The sequence below is a fragment of the Ylistrum balloti genome, unplaced genomic scaffold (genome assembly GCF_031769215.1).
Source record: "Ylistrum balloti isolate Yb309-2 unplaced genomic scaffold, AGI_CSIRO_Ybal_v1 Utg370078, whole genome shotgun sequence".
NCBI classification, from domain to species: domain Eukaryota; kingdom Metazoa; phylum Mollusca; class Bivalvia; order Pectinida; family Pectinidae; genus Ylistrum; species Ylistrum balloti.
In genome coordinates this window covers 1,649,619-1,670,145 of record NW_026782116.1, presented here as the reverse complement: position 1 = coordinate 1,670,145, position 20,527 = coordinate 1,649,619, and the positions used below count along the sequence as shown (strand labels likewise).

General features: G+C 33.6%; 2 protein-coding genes across 4 annotated transcripts in view; both read right to left on the bottom strand.

Annotated features, from left to right (window-relative positions):
• Positions 1-12,692, bottom strand: part of LOC132549843 (dynamin-1-like) — a 43,320-nt gene extending 30,628 nt beyond the window's left edge. For 2 of the 3 annotated variants that reach the window (XM_060213817.1, XM_060213816.1), the window contains exon 1: positions 12,467-12,692. In XM_060213817.1, coding sequence (XP_060069800.1) covers positions 12,467-12,630 — 164 coding nt within the window. In that variant the 5' untranslated portion in view covers positions 12,631-12,692. The remainder of the gene's footprint in view (positions 1-12,466) is intronic. The other variant, XM_060213818.1, reaches the window with a different exon arrangement.
• Positions 12,693-17,164: 4,472 nt separating this feature from the next.
• Positions 17,165-20,475, bottom strand: LOC132549778 (V-type proton ATPase subunit G 1-like). The gene is made up of 3 exons (XM_060213741.1): positions 20,370-20,475; positions 19,131-19,231; positions 17,165-18,758 (listed from the first exon to the last, which is right to left on the bottom strand). The coding sequence occupies exons 1-3, from the start codon at positions 20,449-20,451 to the stop codon at positions 18,585-18,587; spliced, it is 357 nt and encodes a 118-aa protein (XP_060069724.1). The 5' UTR covers positions 20,452-20,475; the 3' UTR covers positions 17,165-18,584.
• Between the last annotated feature and the right edge of the window lie 52 nt (positions 20,476-20,527).

The window sequence follows — 20,527 nt, the reverse complement described above, 5'->3', positions numbered from 1 at the left end:
GACTAATAACCTCCATCCTTATACTTTCTCAAAAGATGTCTCACCTTGTATTTCATCTACAATTACTGACCTGTGACCTTGTATACTCTCCACTGACCTCTGACCTTGTATTTACTCTACAGCTACTGATCATGACCTCTGACATTGTGCATTCTCTTCCGACCAGTAACACAATTAACAAACTATAATACATATCTTTAAGCATTTCATCTTGTGTGATAAATTTCCATAAATTCCTTTGAGAATAAAAAGGTATCAGTTATGTGATGTATGTTTTAGGATACATTAAAGTTTTTATTTTACACTGTAATACACACACAAGCTATGGTTGTTGAGTTTAAGAACAGCAGGACCTAGAAAACAAAAATGGCTCAGGTGTTTGGGTATTTATCAAGCAGCATCAACATTCTGAAAATGTTCATAAATCCTTATACTTTATCTCTCCATCACTGCAGCAGTCAGAAGAGTAGCAAGTTTTGCAGAACTATTATCAGCTCTTTACTTGTTACAACCATACAAAATCAATGCCTTTAATTACCCCGTTATCAGCAGAGAAAGATCGGTAAACAATATCTGTTCAATTATGTAACATTAGGATATCTAACACTAACTTTATCCTGATTCTCTATAGTTCATCTCTTCCCTATACAAGATAGCGTGTTAACATTTCATAGGTCTGACAAGAAAACACTTTCTGACTTGTACTAATACACTAATTTTACACCGAACTTGTTGCAAAGTAAAGTTGACTTCGCCACTACAATAACCAGCTAAAATCTCAATTCCAAGCTTTTCTGTGACATTGATACATACATCATGCATCCTACTATTGTGATAAGGGGTGATCAAGTCGCAATAATTTCTTCCATAGAAAGTGATAGATAGTGGTAATTTCCTGGCAGCAAATCTTGCAAGCTTAATCCATATCAATCAATGGAATTCAAATAAATCTCAATATACAGCAGTGTTGGTCCCTAAATTTCAGACAGATTTTGCATAACAGAGTTTGCATAAAGTAAGATTCTGGGAAAATTTCCAAAAATATTGTTATAAATAGTTGATGATTCTCTCAGGATTGAAATGAAAATAAATAGTGAATTTACACCAATCTAGGAATAAATGTATGTGTACATTGTACTGGTAGCTGATCTGTATAAGGTACAATTATCTCAACACAGCATGCATCAAACATGGAATTCTGCTGCTAACTCACAAAAAAGTTAATAACACAAAGTGATGTACTACTTATAATGTACTAAATAAATCAACCATTTCTTAAAGAGTATTGCATTTACGATAACAGCCTTTGTTCAAATCTTCACTTGGTGTTTTCTCTCAGGTGTAAGCTGTAGAAAAGGCTTAGTTATTATATATGTTAACTTTAACTGGCTTTTACACTTTGTATCTAAACAACTCATGTTAAAGTTCCCCTCCATTTGTTTTGTCAACACTTTTATGAATTTTAAAAACGTAATATCTTAGTGAACACTAAAACTCAAATAGCTGCCCCGTTGTTACAAATCTTGCCATCTTATTCAGTGAATAAAACTGTACATTTTTGTGTATTACATCAATGTAATATAGCCTATTGTCACATCAGGTCTACATATGAATGAAATGATGTCACACTCACACAGTTTTCATCAAATAAATAAAACTTGTATCAGCGTTCAATTTCATATTTGATATTTGAATGGTGAAGAATTTCTTAATTTTCCAGGGACCTAATCAGAGTTGATCTTATAGGTGTATCAATGTAGTGTCAAACTGTAAGTAACAGTGATCTACATATTAATCTATAGACACTTGTCTATTTCACTTTATATACACTTTACTTCCTGTTAAATATAACCTCCTGAAGTTGTGTTGTTAAGAGGTCAACATTTGAACAAACAGCCATTTTCATTAGGAACTTATGAGATAATAACTGAGGTCATAAGAGCAAAAGTAGTTCCGTGTTTAACTTTTGCATCCATAAACAAGCTAAATAATATTTAGATAGGCCGTTGAAAGCTGTTCTCACTGAGGTGGATAACTAGATAGCTATAGTGCCACAAACAGCCCACTGACCCTCGAGCTGGTCCATGCCTGTTTGTGTGAATGTATAACCCTCAATGTCTGGTTTCCCCAACTGTTAACCCTACAGCTGATCCATGCCTGCTTGTGTGAATGTATAACCCTCGATATCTGTTTCCCGCATACTGCCAAGTAACCCTAGAGCTGATCCATGCCTGATTTTGTCCTTGTACAACCCTCAATGTCTGGTTTCTCCTACTGCATACTAGCCCTAGAGCTGATCCATACCTGTTTGTGTCCATGTACAACCCTCGATGTCTAGTTTCCCCTACTGTTAACCCTAAAGCTGGTCCATGCCTGTTTGTGTCAATGTACAACCCTCAATGTCTAGTTTCCCCTACTGCATACTAGCCCTAGAGCTGATCCATACCTGATTGTGTCAATGTACAACCCTCAATGTCTAGTTTCCCCTACTGTTAACCCTACAGCTGATCTATGCCTGTTTGTGTGTCCATGTACAGCCCTCAATGTCTAGTTTCCCCTACTGCATACTAGCCCTAGAGCTGATCCATGCCTGGTTGTGTCAATGTACAACCCTCAATGTCTAGTTTCCCCTACTGCATACTAGCCCTAGAGCTGATCCATGCCTAGTTGTGTCCATGTCTAACCCTCAATGTCTTATGTATCCCAATGCCAATTGACTCTCGTGATCAATGGAGGCTATCTATGTCTGATGTTGTCCCCAGCACCGTTTCCAGTACTGACCTGGTCTACTAACAAAACAGTGATAAGTATACAGCAGGTCTATAGTAAAGCGTAGGTTATTGATGCAACTAAAGTCTTATGTCTTGTGGCCAGCGTTCCTACAAGAACAACATTCCAACAAAAGCGTTAATAATTAATATGGCTCGGCGAACATCAATCAATTGATTATTGTACTTGTGATGTCCTGTCCTACGCTCACAGAATGCCAATGTTTTTTCTCCATCAAGGAGCCCAGGGCTGCTGTTGTGTCTGTCTCGACCAGAATCTATTTAGGGAACATTCAAACCCATTAACACCAATCAACCATAAAATCATGATGTCACAGACCAGTAACTCCACATAACAAATCTCTCAACCAATAAAAACTACCCTTTCAATTGATGAATTGGGTAAAGATTTAAATGTGTATATCACAACCTGTAAAATACACACATGAGCACTAGCATAATGTTCTATATCGTAAACATACTTGATATGACACCATCAACTTCTATATAAACATAATATAGAAACTCCATTTAGTGTGACAATATTTTGCCATAATATTTTTGGAGCAAAAAGCACTAAAATAAGATTACTGCATGTATTCAGCAAAATCTGACCAACATTATGTAAACAGTATGCCATCCATACTTGTAAAGTGTGTTTTATAATAAACTGACAATGTAATTTAGAAAGCAATAAGCCCAAAGGACCGACACATACCAAATTCTAACAAAGTCAAAGGGTGGACTTGTAGCAATTCAATGAAAAAGCATTTGTTTATAATTCTTTTGAACAGCATTAAATTTATGACAGCTTATTAACAGACATTGCCTGTTAAGTAATGTCCAATTTTCTAACGATACAGAATTGAGGTGAAGCATAGTTTAATTCTTTAGATACTTGTGAAATGCTCAGTTCACAAACTTTTTATAAATTTTGTTAACAATTTTTCCCTTTTTCACTGTCGAGAGGTGACAATAAACAACAAATTCCCTTTCCCTTTAGGGTCCAAACCCATCATTAATAAGATAAACTCATGATCAATATTACTGGGTAACAACGTAACCCCACCACTGCTAAGCTGTACATTTTTGCCCACCACAAACAGGTTATATTACAAACCTATGTTTTACAGGAGACAACCCCATCACTAACACTGAACAACCAAACAGCCAAGCTTGTTTAACCAAAGAGCTTCAAGAAAATCCATATTTCACATTGGAGACTATCATGACTGGATATAAGGGCTAATGTTATTGAAACCTAATGTATGCAAAACTATCATACACTGCCATATTCTCTATTGTGTCATAATGCTACATACACTCTATATAACATCACAATATATTTACACAGACAATTCACAGCAAGCAATGAACATAGTATAATAGAAGTGTAAAGGGTTCCTGTTTAAAGCAATATTCCATCTACGTTAAGGTAGGATGCGACCTTCCTCAGCTCTGAGACTGTGTAGCATGGTAATTGATTAATGCCATTTAGAGAGCTCGCCTTGCATCTAGTGATTTCTCTCTGCAAAATTGATTGGATTTCATCCTATACTGATGGGGGATATTCACCTGATATTGATAAACAGATTCACTTGAATGTTAAATTTCAACAGATTCCTCTGGCAAACTAAACAACATTACAATATTTTAGGGTAAATAAGATTAGGAAAAACTACCTACATAGAGATATCCATGCACTTAATTGTAAGGAAACAAAACGCATTATTTAGATAAAAAACAGAAATATGTTTCCTTTTTATCGTATTCTGATGGAAACATTATGATTATATATATGTGAGTGCTGCTAAATGCATTGCTGTACTTGATGGAACACTAGTTTGTAGGTTCCTACACAGCAGATTCAGAAATCAAATCATTTATTTTACACAGAATTATAAATCAAGTTTTTGATTATTTTACACAGAATCATAGAATCCTTACAGACTTATGTACATGCATGTACTATAATTGAATGTAGAGAACAGGATTTCTGGTAAAAATATCTCTTCAGAAACCAAACAGCAGCTAGAAAACAACCATCAAGATCTGCGGTATTATGAAGACACCCTAGTGAACTAGATCAGCGTTTTTTTTCACACTGTCTCTTCTTTGGGATGATATCAACCCATTATTTTCTAACCCTTACACCATAAAATGACCACTTCTGGAAGAAATAAATCTTTTGCTTTTTTCTCAGATTTCAAGAGAGAATTATGATGTATACTTTACAGAACCAGTGCCCAATCATCCTACTTTTCCAGGAGAGTGAGATCAATACACAGTTAACTGTACATGTATGGCTGAGTATTCTGTACACTCAGCACCAGTGTGGCACAACCAGTCTAGGGAAGAAATACAGTGGGGTGGGACAGCAGCTATATATATATATATATAGGGAAGACAGATGCAAATCAAAATGGGTTTGGAAGATTCTTAAGTGTTTCAATCCATTCATTTGTCTAAGCATTAGTAAATGGTTTGATACTTCTTTTATACAGAAATATATATAACCAGATTCGCAATGCTGTGGACAAAGTAAAAACATCACGACCAAGAAGTCATAACACTGTGGATGGACTCCAAACACCATGGAGAGGGTCACAACACCATTATCAAGGTCACAACACCATTACCAAGGTCACAACACCATCCCCAGAAACACAACACTACGCCAAGTGTCAAAACACTATGGCCAGAGTTACAAAAACCTTAGTCAATGATCATTACATAGTGATCAGGTCACAATTTGCACTGTGTGGACTTAGAACAGTAGTGGCAACGGTCAATATAGTATATAGTACAACTGTGATCAATATCCTTCTGTAAACACAGATCAGTCAGGATTAGAGCCTCCCATCAAGTGATAGTGGTGGTACCAAAGTGTGGATCAATTCCACCTCCTTTGTAACCTTCATCTAGCTTTCTTTCTAATTTCCTGTATCTACAACCATTTATCTGAATCTTTACACAAACCTTTAACAGTACATACTGTATATCAATCTGGTCTATACTAAGATTATTTATAGGGTTAATGTATGCAACTAAACCTGAGCTAGAATTATCTAACAAACCCATGACTGTTCCTTTGTTTGCTCAAGTTATTGCTCTGTGAACAATAATTTCCCTTTGAGGTCTCCTAGTAGTGGCTGGTGGCTATGTACATATACCTCACTGAACATCATGAGGAAGGCCCACTTTAACTTACCCAGAGCAACTTGGGTAAAGTATCTTTCCCATTACAACACTACATTAAATGCATGTAATCTCAAGATTGGAAAGAAACTAGAACTGCCTTAATTAGGACAGAAATGAACCGAACATCACAAATCTTCATCCAAGATGGCAAGGTTTAACATTCTACTGACTGAGATTTAGTGTCCCCCAATCCATGTACAAATAACAATATACATACACACATTATAGGTCACTTTCTTTGCTATACACATGCCAAGATGAAAGAATTTAAAAGATCTAAACAATATCATGAGCTGACTGATTCAAAACAAACAGACATAAAATTGGTACTCTGGGTGCAAAAGACAATTAAATGAATGTTCTACATAGCTGGCTAAAGAAGTACATTTACATAAATATATATGTAGTATAGCTTTCAACACTACAAAGTACTTCAAAAACAAACAAGCCTTTCTAATTTTGTTTTTATCAACCCCTATGGCTTTCAAAACTTGTTTCAAAAGATCTACTTGAGACAAATAATTCAAAGTCCATTAAGGGATATATGAGGTAAGAGAATAGCTAAACATCATTTAGCCTTCCTGTCTGGTGCTTATACAGGCAAATGAGCAGGTCATTTTCCATCAAGCTTTACAACAACCCAGAGCAAAAATCAATGAAAAGCTTGAAATACCTTTGAAAGCTTCACCACAAAAAGTTTTTCACACAGAATAAACACAAATTTCACTTTGTATAAACCGTACTTATAAATGTATAGCAAGAATATTGATATAAACCGTAATTTGCAACATGAATCAAAACATACTTGAAAAAAAGGATGTTTAGATGACCAGCTTTTATCATCTTTGACCATATATTAATTAGTACTAAAAAAATGTTTCAAGCTGATTAATTTCCAGCTGATCCATCAGGTTTTTTTTTTACTTTAGAAAACGAACAGTCAACAGAACCAACTAGAAAAATACAAAATGACATTCCACCAAAACATGAACAAAAGAAAGATTTACACAAAGACCTGTAGGGGAAAAAGAATAAATTAATTAAAGTAACAAAATTAGTAATGCCATTTTCTCAGATAAGAACAAAGTAAAAAACAAGGAAACGATCACTGATACATGTACTAATGAGCATTGAATAGTTCTAACTTATATAACACAATGACTATTTCCCAAGAAAACTTCCCTATAGTCTTCAACTTTATTGTCTCTCTGTAATCACATTTAACAGTTTCTCATTTGTAAGATGCTTTGTGGTTGGACTACTGGAAACAACTCTAATAAAGGACATGAGTAAGATTTATGTATCTCATATCTCAGGTTCAATCTCCCACACAAAAAAATCCTGTACATATTCATTATAGCTAATCTAAATACATGTAACTATATCATTTCACTTTGAACATATTTAATCTCCATTTGTATCATACAGATTAAAATACTAGCATTATCTCACGAATAAACCACGTAAATAGACCTATATATAACTTGATGACTAGACTTCCTGCAGTGATAGCATCCAGGAAAATTACAAATATCACCAGTTTCCTCGAGTAGAACATGTCAACAATACCATGAATTAACATCCTGTTCTAACTATCTATAGCTGTAAAACCACCTAGTTATAAAACATATTGGTAGGTTACTTAACTGCCTAATTATGATATACAGTATATATGTACCTGTCGGTGATTCACAAAAACCTATTCAAAACAACACTCAATTTTAGTTCATAATAAAATTTCCTATAGCACACACACATATATATATTTATCTGCGATAGGCAATGTCATTGTCAAAATACAACCTGCCACATATATTTTTGCTGTATTCGGCAGTGACGGAAAACAGCTGTGTTTAAGCATGTGCAGTAATTCAACAGAATTACTTTCTGAATTTACTTTAAAATTAGGTTTATTGATATAAGTAACTGTAGTAAGTTATCTGACATATTGTAATGAACAAGCTGATCTATAAATATTCATAAAATCACTGTTAATATCTGATGAAGTTTGGAACTATATCTCCATGCAGAGCTCTTATTTTGGCATATGTCATCAGGCAAAATTCAGCGTAACGTCAACGACAGGTAAACAAAGATTGAACAACAAATCTACTGAAGTTTTAATTTTGTGAATTTCAACCAATGTTGCAGGATAAATAGAGTAAATGGCCAGTGTCTTAAAATATAAGCTGCATTTTGACTCCGTGAAAAAAATGACAAAAGTGGCGAGCCTATATATTCCCTGTGTAAGAAAGTATAAACAGTCTGACATCCAATAACACTGTAATACTGATTTGTTTATTAAAAGTCACATGGTAATTCTGATACATTATATGAAATGTGGAATAATTAAGTAGCTGTTATATTCAGAGATGTTTACAAACCTCAGTTATTGCTTTAACTATTTTTAAGTTTTAATTCATAAAACACACAAACAGAAGGTTTTCATCATTTGTGGTTGCCAATGACCATCAAGGAAGATAAAAGAAAGATAAGTTAATGAAATTTAGGTTGTATTAACAAGTATCACTACAGAAATATTAAACATGTATTTCAATCAATATCAAATGTTTCACTATAGATAATTATTCTGATAGGTTTCAGTAAAACTTTTGTAAACCAATCATATACTGAGGTAGTTATCTGTGACCTGAAGTAAATAATTATCATCAAATACCTGATATATATGTATATCACATTTCCACGATATATCTAGTGTTCCTGAGACAGGCATTTAGACTTTATATATTTGGAGTTTATGAGAGACATAAATTTGTTTACTGGCATTATACACTATGCATTGGTCACAATTAAATATGACATATCACAATCACCTAAAACATATTGTAATTCTAAGGTTTCAGAGGTTAAAAAGTAAAATCATTATTGTATCATTTGTTTGTACCTAATATTCAAAAAAATAAAACACACACAAACAACATATATCAAGGAAGAAAAAATAATATGACTTACAAACAAACATAAGTTTGACTTACTTTCCAACAATATTCTCTAAAACACTACTTTTGCCCGCACTTTGACAGCCAACCACAGCTATCTGAGGGAAGTCTACACTGTGATAAAAGCTACGTCCAATGTTAGAAAAGGCATCCTGGAGCCGGTTCACAGTCGGAATAAGTTGATTGAGTGCAATTGGACCAGACATTTTCAGGTTAGAAGTCTCACCTCACTCAAGAAGGTTTTCGAATTTGAAAAAAATGAACAAATTAAAATCTTTCTTCAAACAGTTTTTGACAATCCGTAAATCACTTCACCTATTTTATGGTTTCATAGTTGGTGTGTACGTTTTAAACTTCCATTTTCAATAAAATAATTCATGACCAAAATTATGAATTTACAATATCGTTATTTCTTTTTGATATATTAATTTTAGAAACTGTTATGGATTTACGTACATAAACACAATCCGAATCAAAATGATAACATGCTTTTAGACAACGATCCAAAGTTTTGGTGTCCTCGAATGGAAAATGCTTGTTCATGAACTGACAGATGATTAGTCAAAACGAAGAAATTTCTACACTGCCTAGACAAAGTAACCATAGATGACATCATTTGCAGTAAGAACTAATTTTGAGACAATTTGTCATACTGGTATTTTTGTCAGCATTGTATGTGCCTGGTAGGTATAAGCGGTCAAATACAGATCTTGACAGAGTATATCCATATAAGGGCATAATCAATGAAGTGAAACTTAATTATATTATTCATAGGTCAAAAGTCAAAGCTACGTACCTGGGTAGTCATATCTAATAATAATTTGAATGTCTAAAATCATGGTCACCAGATCTAGACCATTTGGTATGATTCATTCCAAAGTTCCAAATACATGACCATAATTTTTATTTTTATAAAATAAATGTAAAACAAAATTTCAATATTTATGTTTTGTATTCTGAACAGTTATTTATATTCACCAAGAATAAATATATGTATAATGTATCCATTCAGAATTGAGTCGCCTCAGATTCATATGATGGGTAATGTCTAAAAATAGTTGTATTACCAATACATACACACTACCTTCAACATGACATAGTGGTACATACCTACATCTATAAAGATGTTTCCTTATTTTTTTATATATCAATAATAAGTTTGAATTACACAAAATGACATATTTGTTTTGAAAAGTGACCTTCACCACAGTGGTATGCTTTGTAATCAATGAACTTTTTATATCATATGGTATTATTCTTCAAATTATCCCCCTTTCACACGGTTAAAGTTTAATATCATAATTGGTTTGTGGGAGGAGGTGGCGCTTATTTAAAATTGGTAACTTTGAGAAAATAAAGGAGGTTTACTTGTATGTGCAGGCTTATTTGGGGATAAATATGATATGCAAATGTGTGTAAATGCAATGGAAAAAAATTTGGTAAATTCCAAGAAAGGAAATTTGAAAATGATGTCCTTTCTGTTCACAACTAAATGTCTTTTCTGTTCACAACTCAATAATCATGTGATATCTGACCAGATACATTGTTTATCATGGTTATACTATTGAAGTAAATCTTGGATACAAGCTTGAGTGATTATTATCATAAATGCACCTTTGAAATAACAGCACGTTACACAAGCCCTCTTCCCTGAAACATTGATCACGCCCCTGTGTATGAAAGTTGTTATCTAAACAATGATCTGGACTAAGCAATGGTTTCAGCATTAAAATTGGTTGCTCTGGGCATCAGAAAAGCAAATTTTAAAAAGAAACACAATCCGAGAACAAATGAGATTATTCTTGTTTTGAGAATCAATCATGTCCTTATTAACAAAGTAAGAGATCTTTCCATTGAGGGATAATACCCTGGTATATCAGTAGTGAAACAGTCAAGATTCTTCACAGATCAGTTTTAATCTTCCAATTTGGTGAAGTATCGTATAGCTGTCTTTTTCACCTGTATTTCTCTGACAATAGGTCCATGTTTGGTTAGCCCACCAACATCTATAAGCTGGCCATACAGAGTTTATGTGTTGACCCCTGGACTTCTTGCAGAATAAATTGATACACCATAATATTGCATATACTCAGACCCAACCTTAATGTCTTGCATTTAAAATTTCAATTACAGAGCATCAGAACAGGTATGATTTATCTTATAACAAAACAAACAGCGGTAGTTATCATGTCTTGAAGTAAACTTTTTAAAGCTTCGTTTTAACTTATACAATTACCATTATTTTGGAAAGATGTCATATGTGTGTAGTAGTGAAGTATGACCATGACATGCAATCAACAATTTTGTTACAAATCAAAGTAAAATTTGGTATACTATGAACTGCAACAAATGACCTCCTGATGACATTTTTCAGTGTTACCAGTTAAAAAAGACCATATGCATCCCTCAAAATCATTTCATCACATATGTCACTAAAATGTTTAAACCATCACATCACATGTTATTCTATTTCTACATAATTAGTCTTAATGTTGAACCAAACAGAAAATTGAAACCTGCTTTTATTTATAAACTATAATCTATAGTTAAGATTTCTGTAAGTTAAGAATGGTTTGAGGGCCTGTCCATCATCTGCCATAGTATTACAGCCAGAGGAGAATCGGGCTAGTTATCATCACTTATGCTAAAAGCACAGCTATCCTGCAGCAAGAATCTAATCTAGGTCTCCACTCTCCACAAAATGAAGAACTGAGCCAAAGAAGCATGGTCATGGTGATCAGAGATAAATATATATATATATATATATATATATATATATATATATATGATTTATGTAGCTGCTTTTATCAAGACAATTCAAAATACAGTATTTCATATCACTATTGTATGAAAGTTGAATAATTTGTGAACACATTCAGTTATACAACTGTATACTTGAGTTATGACATTCAAATCAACAGGTTTCGTCCATCAAGCTTAACTGAAGTGGTGCACTCACATTGAAGAGGATAAATATTCTGGATGTACATTTGTGAATGTTGAGTAGATTTTCATATATTACAACCAGTTCGACAATTGAGGTATATGATAATATTTCCAGCATACACTTACCAACGTAATGAAATTGTTTTTTAAAATATTTTCTTAAGAAAGCCAGTCGTATAATTTCAAACAAAAGTAATGGTCGAATCGACTTATGAATCTGAATTCTAGTACGTGGTAGGTCCAACTCTGGGGTAAACTCCATTTTGTGAATCGTTATGTATATGATACATGTAACATTTAATAATTTCAGTGTACGATGAGTATCGGATAAAAAGTTAGAAGTGCGACACAAACTAAAATGTATTGAGTGATTAATCTATTGTAATTTTTGGAAACATTGATCTACGCCCCCTTCCTGGCTCGGAAATTACAAAATAAAATCACACTCCCTTGAATCGTGCCCTTGCAGTTCCATATTTCTCATATGTAGATCATGTTACGATAGATAATCTGGAAAATGCAAGTTGAGCTAGCTTGACGACAACAACAACACAGACGAAAAATGCCGGAAGTAAATATTGTCATTCTTACCGTCCAACGAAGTTTTCCAGAACGCTGCTTTTACCGGCGCTTTGGCTTCCTACGACAGCAATTTGAGGGAGATCGAGAGACAGCGGGACGCCAAGAGAGACAAATGCATCTTGCAGCTTATTCACTATTGGAATAAGCTGCTCCATTCCAATATTCCCTGCCATTTTTGTTCTTATTTTCGTGAAACGTCAGTTCGATTTCACTCAAAACCCTTCATGATGGCGGATGACCCTATACAAGAATAATCGTGACCGCTTACAACGTTGAAAAAATATAATATATTCCTTTTGGCTAAAACACTTTCCAATGATCAAACAGGTGACTTGGAAATGATATTTAAATAACTGAAAAAAGAATACTACATAAATGAGAGAGATATAAGAAAAGTCTATATTTCAATGATATTCTGAAATAAATTATCTTTAGTAGGTCACGGGAGATAACTGTTGATGACTCACATCGATCATCTGACTATTTCGTCAGTGGACTAACCTATCTAGTCGTACCCTCTGGGCCAAGCCTACGGTAACTAGCTATGTTACATAAAGTGTAATTCGGGAATTTTTTATGTAACTTTTAGTCTATCATTAACGAAACGACCATCATTTTGTTTAGTAGTAGTTTGTTTATCTAAATATTTTTTTTTCTATTCAAATTTTGAATTATGTGATCAATTATTTTGAAGTTTCTATTTGATCCTTTCTCTATCGTATAACTTACCATAAAATATCGCATTGTAATTTCACAATCGATATGACAAATAAAATTTAGTAAACAAACTATACACACATTGATTTTAGAAGTGATTTTACCGAAATTTTTTTTCGGTACTTAAATTGCAAGTTGTAGGTTTAAGATTTTAGACACTGACATAAAATATCCATTATGGTTGACCAATATATGTAGAATTTCTACCAAAAATACTATGACACGGGAAAACATTAACAAGGTAAACGAGAAGTTTTGCCTGAATAACTCTCTAAAGAAACTGATGTATGTTATGGTTGCTGGTTGTTCTCTCCTGGTGTATATAGTATTTTGTGACATTATTTATTATACTGAAAAAAAATTATGCTGTTTTTATTTTAAACCGATGAGTCGATATATTCAAGGTTGATAAAGTATTTGTACTTGAAAATTGCACCTCTTTGAAGAAACATATGTCTATTATGCTGAGTAGGACTTTTTTGTCATTTTCATTTTATCGCAAAACTGTGTGTTTTTCCGCCTTTAAATTTTCCTAAAAGTGATGCCGAATGGCGTCGCTAAATGCTATTTTTTGTCATTGCCTAAATCCTTGAACTAGTTACACCAGATAAGCTAACGAATTACTTGGGCCGTCAGCAATGGTCAACCATTGCCAGACAATCTAGAAATCAGCCACGAGCTCTCGAGTTCCGCGTACTTCTTGGAAACCTTAGTTGTTTGTGTGTCGCGCTGACACTTGCACTACCAACTGCTAGTAATCTGTTTTCCTTTGTGAAGAGAAAAACTATTCTTATTTTTTCTGAATGGCCACAGAGCCGCTAGAGAAAAAAAGGTATATTGAATAATTATAGGTTTAAACAATATTTTATTTTCAGATTTTCATTTACAACATACACATACACAAATTATAAAATTGAAAATGGATCTGGCAACAAGATTATAAATCTTATATTAAGCCATCTCCTATTGTCATCGTTAAGAGAAAATACGCATACAAAGTACCACACTATAGAACATAGTAGCTCGTAATAGTCTTCGTAAAGATTTCTTTTATTGTAATGAGACTATTAAATCAGTTATTAAGTTAAATATATAGAGAGTACACGCATAGTACGTAGTATAGAAACATTACATCATACAAATGTAATGAGACTATAAAATCAACTTTGTAGTTTAATTTACACGTGAACATGTATATAGAGTACACGCATAATACGTAGTATAGATACATCACATTATAATGAGACTATCGTCGAAATCAACATTGTAAATAAATTTACATATCGAGTATACACATCATAGGTAGTACATATTCACTGCGGTTTCAACTTCGAAAAGATAACGTGGCTGAGTGGTAATTACGACAAAACTACCGATAATAAAAAAATAAATAAATAAATAAAATACCAAAATGGAAGCATAATCATACTTCAAATTCCATAAAACTAGGGCAAAATATGAACAAAGAAAGTATTACACGGAGACCCTTGGAAAAGTACTAGGAGAATATGGCCAGGTGTTCCGGAAGAGTAAGCGTCTTCTACTTCATCGACAACAACCGGGGTGATGTCTTCTTTTAGTAGGTGGTGGCTACCTCACTGAACATCATGCAAGAGACTCGGCGAACTCTTTCCACAGCACATGGTCGAGTCGAATGGTTTTCTCTGCACAGGCACATAGTCTTTTCGTTTGTTAACAGGAAGATGATGCCCGTCTCTTCAGCAATGCCGTCTAATTAGGGTATCATTGAAGATGTCTCATTTTACTGCCTCGACTCAATAACCCTTTTCTTAAACAAAAGTGGAAATGGAACTCAAACTTTAACAACCTTACCATGAAAATCATGTCACTGTAAAAACTCAGCAACACCTTTATTAAGATAGGTACGTTGTATCAGTTAAGATGCTTAATAATGTATTCATCGTTTGTTTATACTGATAAGTGAATGGAATATTCCAAGATTTTTTTGTATTTCAGTAATAATTCCGTTTAATAATGAATTGAAATGAATAATACAAGTATTACGTTCATGGTAAATCTAGAAGGTGAGCGAGGAAAATGAATATTGGCTGAAACAAATGTACGGATGTAGATGGGGAGGTGTAAACCCCATGATTCAATACACTTTATTATAACTCGATATTTCATTATTTTAAAACCATACCAAACTACACCTTATAATACATTCAGTGGAAGTGTCTTACGGAGTCCTTAGGATCTACTGTCGATGATTTTCACCCGTGCCCTTTGTACAGTCTTTAAAAATTCATAGGCGGTGGTTTTGCCATTAAATTTTTGGTTCATGGTAACCCCATATACTTTGTTGATAAATAAACGATTGTGTTAATGCATATTTCCCTTGATATTTCAACAGTTGTTTAAGCCATTGTAGAAACTCCTTACTTCCCTTTCACCAACGCCAACAATTAAAATTGAAGAAGTGAAAGATAAGTATCTATATGAAGCAGCTTAATCTATGTATCTGTTTATCTATTACGGCTTTTATTAAAGGAGCTGGCTATGGGTGTGTTTTGTAAATAGACAATGAACATGCTGCATCACGGGAGAGTATGGAGAACTGAATTTAAATGAAACTTCCAAGATATCATAATAACTCCCTAAAGTTGTGTTTCTGTGCAGTGTGTCGTACGTTTTTACTATTTGATTGATTTATGTCCCATTTTTGGCCGAATTCAACAAAATTTCACACTAAATGAAGAATAGAAATTAGATTATAGGACAATCAAATGATTTTAAACATTGAGATAACACACTGATGACTATACATCTTATTTCATTAAGTTATGCATCTGTGTTTCGACCGTATCCTGTTTTACAGATTTATTCCCCTTTGTTAAACAAATCATATATTAATTCCGAGTAGTCCTTCCTAAAGTTGATGGTCGATTCTAATAAATTCTACAAATAATGACAGCTAAGTTGTGCATGTGCGTCCGAGTAATTTTTCTATCTTATGTGTTGTACGCCCCCCATCACCCTCCCACAACTCTGTCGAACAATTGTCCAGACTTCTCGTTCCAAAGTTGATTTGTTGTGTGACTGTTTAAAATGTAAAATGGAATTTATAGAGGAATTGATTTTTAGAATGTATTCATCATGTGAAATTTCCCCTTGGAACTTATCTTATTGCTGTCGTTCTTTTTCTCATACAATGTCCAGGACATAATTTATGAGATGTCATCACAAGCGTTTAACTTGTAGTGTACTGCAATTTGGTGTGATTTTCACCTCATGCTTAAATAAGCGAAATACTCCAAGTAATTCTTGCCCTGACCATAAGTTTGACATGTCAGACATAACAGTGTCATTCATCGATGGTGGACACCGAAATAAGGTCAACGACTTTCACCACGAGATCACACAAATAGATATTCATACATCCGAGCACCAAAATATTTTCAGGATTGTGCAAGATATTTTTATGAAACCGACACTTGCCATTGAACCTGCATCGTTCGCGTTGGTAGGCAACTGGAGTGCAATGCTAACTACTTCCCCCAAGTTTATGACATTATCTAACTTTTCAGGTAACAAAGGTCAAATTTGTTGGGGTGCTTTTTCAGACTTCTTCCCAACAACCAAGAGGCTCTGGGTAATTATGATTGACCTATACAAAGCTTGGGTGAAGGACTACAAAGTTATTCAAATGAAGGACATTGATGTACAAGTACTTTTCAACATCACAGGGATAATGAATACCAGAACATGATATTTTGACAGCATTGTAACTCAGTGACATCTACGTTGTACGGGACATTTGAATCGTTCAATATTATATGTAGTATTCAGATATTGTGATTAGTTTTTATGTAAATGATACTGAATTCTAGGTCAAATATAAATAATCTTTTTTCAATGGTTAAAGTATTCAGTTTGAGAAAATTTTAATTCATAATTAAAATCTAGAAAACAACCTATGGTATTTTAAATACCAGTAGTACAAACAGGACATAGAACATCTGACGCATATCACAGTATGATGTTGATTTTAATGGTTGGATAATAAATATGAAATAAACAAAATTACACCAATATATCACTGATACCAATCATTTATGATAACTACTCTTATACACACAACTGGTTTAAACCCAACATTATTAACAGTATTACCCAATAGAAGTGTTCATCTTAATGTCTATTTCAATTCATCAGAAAAATTATGAATAATCATCAACATGTAACTGCTTTTGCATATAGTTTGTTCATTTCAGTATCTCTAAACAAATTTAAAGAGACACTGGTCTTCCTTGTATTCATTCTGAAGAATTTTAAAGATCTGTGAGAGCTTTTAGCTGATCTACCCTATGATGTCAACACAAAAAAATGCCACATATACTCGTGTCTAGAATTGAAACAATTTAGATAAACATCTAAGCTATCTCTTTATTTCAGTTGATACTGTTTTCTATTGATAGTTAGCAAGAAAAAGATGGACACTTGTATGATGCAACTAACATATCATGTACATGATAAGGAGTTTTAAGTTATCTCCCCTTGAACAACAAATAGGAATTGGAATGCCGCAGAGTGACCAAGACAATGTATTAATGGACAAAAAAATGCAAAGGATGGCATATATTCTGTCACAATTTCAACCACAACTTACAAACTATCCTATCCTACTTTTTCTACACAGTTACACAATGCAATAATGGATTTATATGATGATTTTGTTAATTTGTGAATACAATTTGTGTATGTCTTATTTGTTCTATAGCCATCTCTAGTACAATGCTATTGCTGAAAAATGCATGATATTCATTGAATATTCAAAGCACTCTTTAATATAACCATGCACCTAGTTCTGTTTTCATAATTAACAAACTTCTGATATATTTTTTTTGAACCATACATAAAATCCTACTAATGGAGACAAAATATCACATTGCAAGATTTGCTAATGCCTACCGTATACCTGTTATTGAAAAATACAAAACTTTCATTAATTCTCCCATCAACATCATTAATATAACCACAGTATGAATTACATTTTTAAAAATTTGGTTTCTACTTCTAAAATTTCTAGCATCCTTATAATACACAAATTAAGCTCCAGTTTATACAATGTCTATACATACATCTTTCCAAAATAAAATATTACAACAGTAATTAACCAAACAGTCAATTTAGATTGAACTTTAACATATAACCTTCAAAATGTTCTTCTCATTTCAAATACTGTACCATGTACGCAGTAAAAGAAAAAACTTTCAACAAGTTCTCAGAGGTGATCTAATACTCTTCTCTTTCATGATCTTTTATTTAATGCACAGCATCTTGTTCTTCTACAACGAGAGATCAAGTCCAGTCTATCTGTTTAGGATATCCCATCACAATATAACCTGTACAACTTTGACTAGCTACTGAAGTGATGACATGGTACACGTTATACCTTTGGTACCAGATTCTTGTGTACCTGGGGCTGGATGGACAACACCAAATCTAAGAACTCCTTTATAGCTCTATCTTTGTTCTTTGCCACTCCCATACTGATCTCCTGGATTTTCTGTTTTGTATTTTGGTCTATTTTACTTTCCATGTCTCCTCGAGATCCAAGGACCTATGAATCAAAGGAAATCATGCAAGTAAGTATTTAAGTACATCAACAATAAAGAATTATTACACTTTCAATTGAATTATTTTACCTAAATAAACCATGATAGCTGTCTTACTTAATCATGTACCAAATTTCCGTTACATACGACCAATCCATGTCAAGCTCCGAGAAAACAATTGAAAGCTGATAATTTCTAGATATATTCAGAGTTCATGGACCAAAACTCTAATGCAGTCTCCATCTTCTCATAATACCAGTACATGTCATTTCAGATTCCATCCATCAAACATTAAATAAGCAGAAACTAAAAAATGAGGGAATGACAGACATGAAAAAACACTTTATGTCTCGACTATTACAAATATGATGACTTACAGATTGCTCATAACGTTTATATTGTTTTTCCCTTTGAGCTTTGTATGCATCAATTTCCGCCTGGGCCTCTTCTTTAGCTTGTTTAAGTCTCCTATTTTTACCTGTCAAAGAATGAAGAATAATTTGAAATTACATACCAGATTTTTGAACAGGCTTTGTTTAAAACATGAAAAATACTCTCACAATAATGAATATTTATTCACTTATGTTCAAACTTTTGGATATCATTCACATGGAAAAGTTATATTTATTCAGAGTTTTCTGCAAAATCAAATGTTCTAACCTAAAAAGAAATGAAAAGGCATTTGCCTGATCCTCCTAGTAAAGGGCTTTGTTTCCATCAAGAGAAGATTTTTTTCACACACAGTTCATGTTACTGTAACTACACACACACTGCTCTGTGTGAAACTGTTACTAATCAAATTTGTGCAGCGCAGAATGAATCTGAAAGACTTTGAAAGAAAATGGCATATAAATATCAGCCACTTTGTTTACGTAAAGAAATAAGAGTGTATAAAAAACACACATGCAAGACCACTAAATTTTAAGGATCCCGTAATGAATACTCGGACATTGTCAGCTTTTCTTCTATTTCGCCAGATGTGACATTATGAGCTGTCAGCTACTGTACTGTATATGTTTTAATTTCTTGTTTTTTCCTATTTTTATCCGTTTGTATATGCTTTCAAAATGTGAAGAATATAGAAATTATCTGGTTTTCTCTCTTTTTTTCTTTATAATTCTTATTTTTAGAAATGACCTATTCTTCTGAGTAGCTAAGTAAACTTTGACTGGTTTGAAGAGTCCACAGGTACTTGTGGTTCGAGGACAGGTACTGTAGAGATTAATCTATTAAAAATAGTAATGTAAAGAAGAATAAATAGTTCACATCTGCTTTAAAAACTAAGTTACCGTATATGAAAAAAAACAACATTCACGTCCTGTACAAGCCTTTGAAATACACGTTTTTTATTGTGAAGTCAATATATGCAAGTCGTTACTCCTAACGGAGTTACAACTATCCAGCTCATCATTACCTTACGTTACATTTGCTTGAATACCAAAATTGCGATCTGCATAAATGTACCTACCGATACTGATAAGGGGACCGGGGTCGCTTTGACAGGTTGTCAACAGAGGAATGTATTTAGCAAATGACCTCCAGCTCACTAATATCTTTCAAGTTACACGATACAAAGTTTGTACATAAAATTAATTTCCCTGTCGTGTTTATCTTACGTTTTCTAGCTTCAGCTACTTTCTCTGCTGCCGTTTTCTCGGCCTTCAACAGCTGTTGGATACCCGTAGACTGACTTGCCATCTTTACACGACTTCTCTTGCCGGACGATCACGGATCATGTGACAGACACGGAACTGATCTGCGTGGTACACACGCT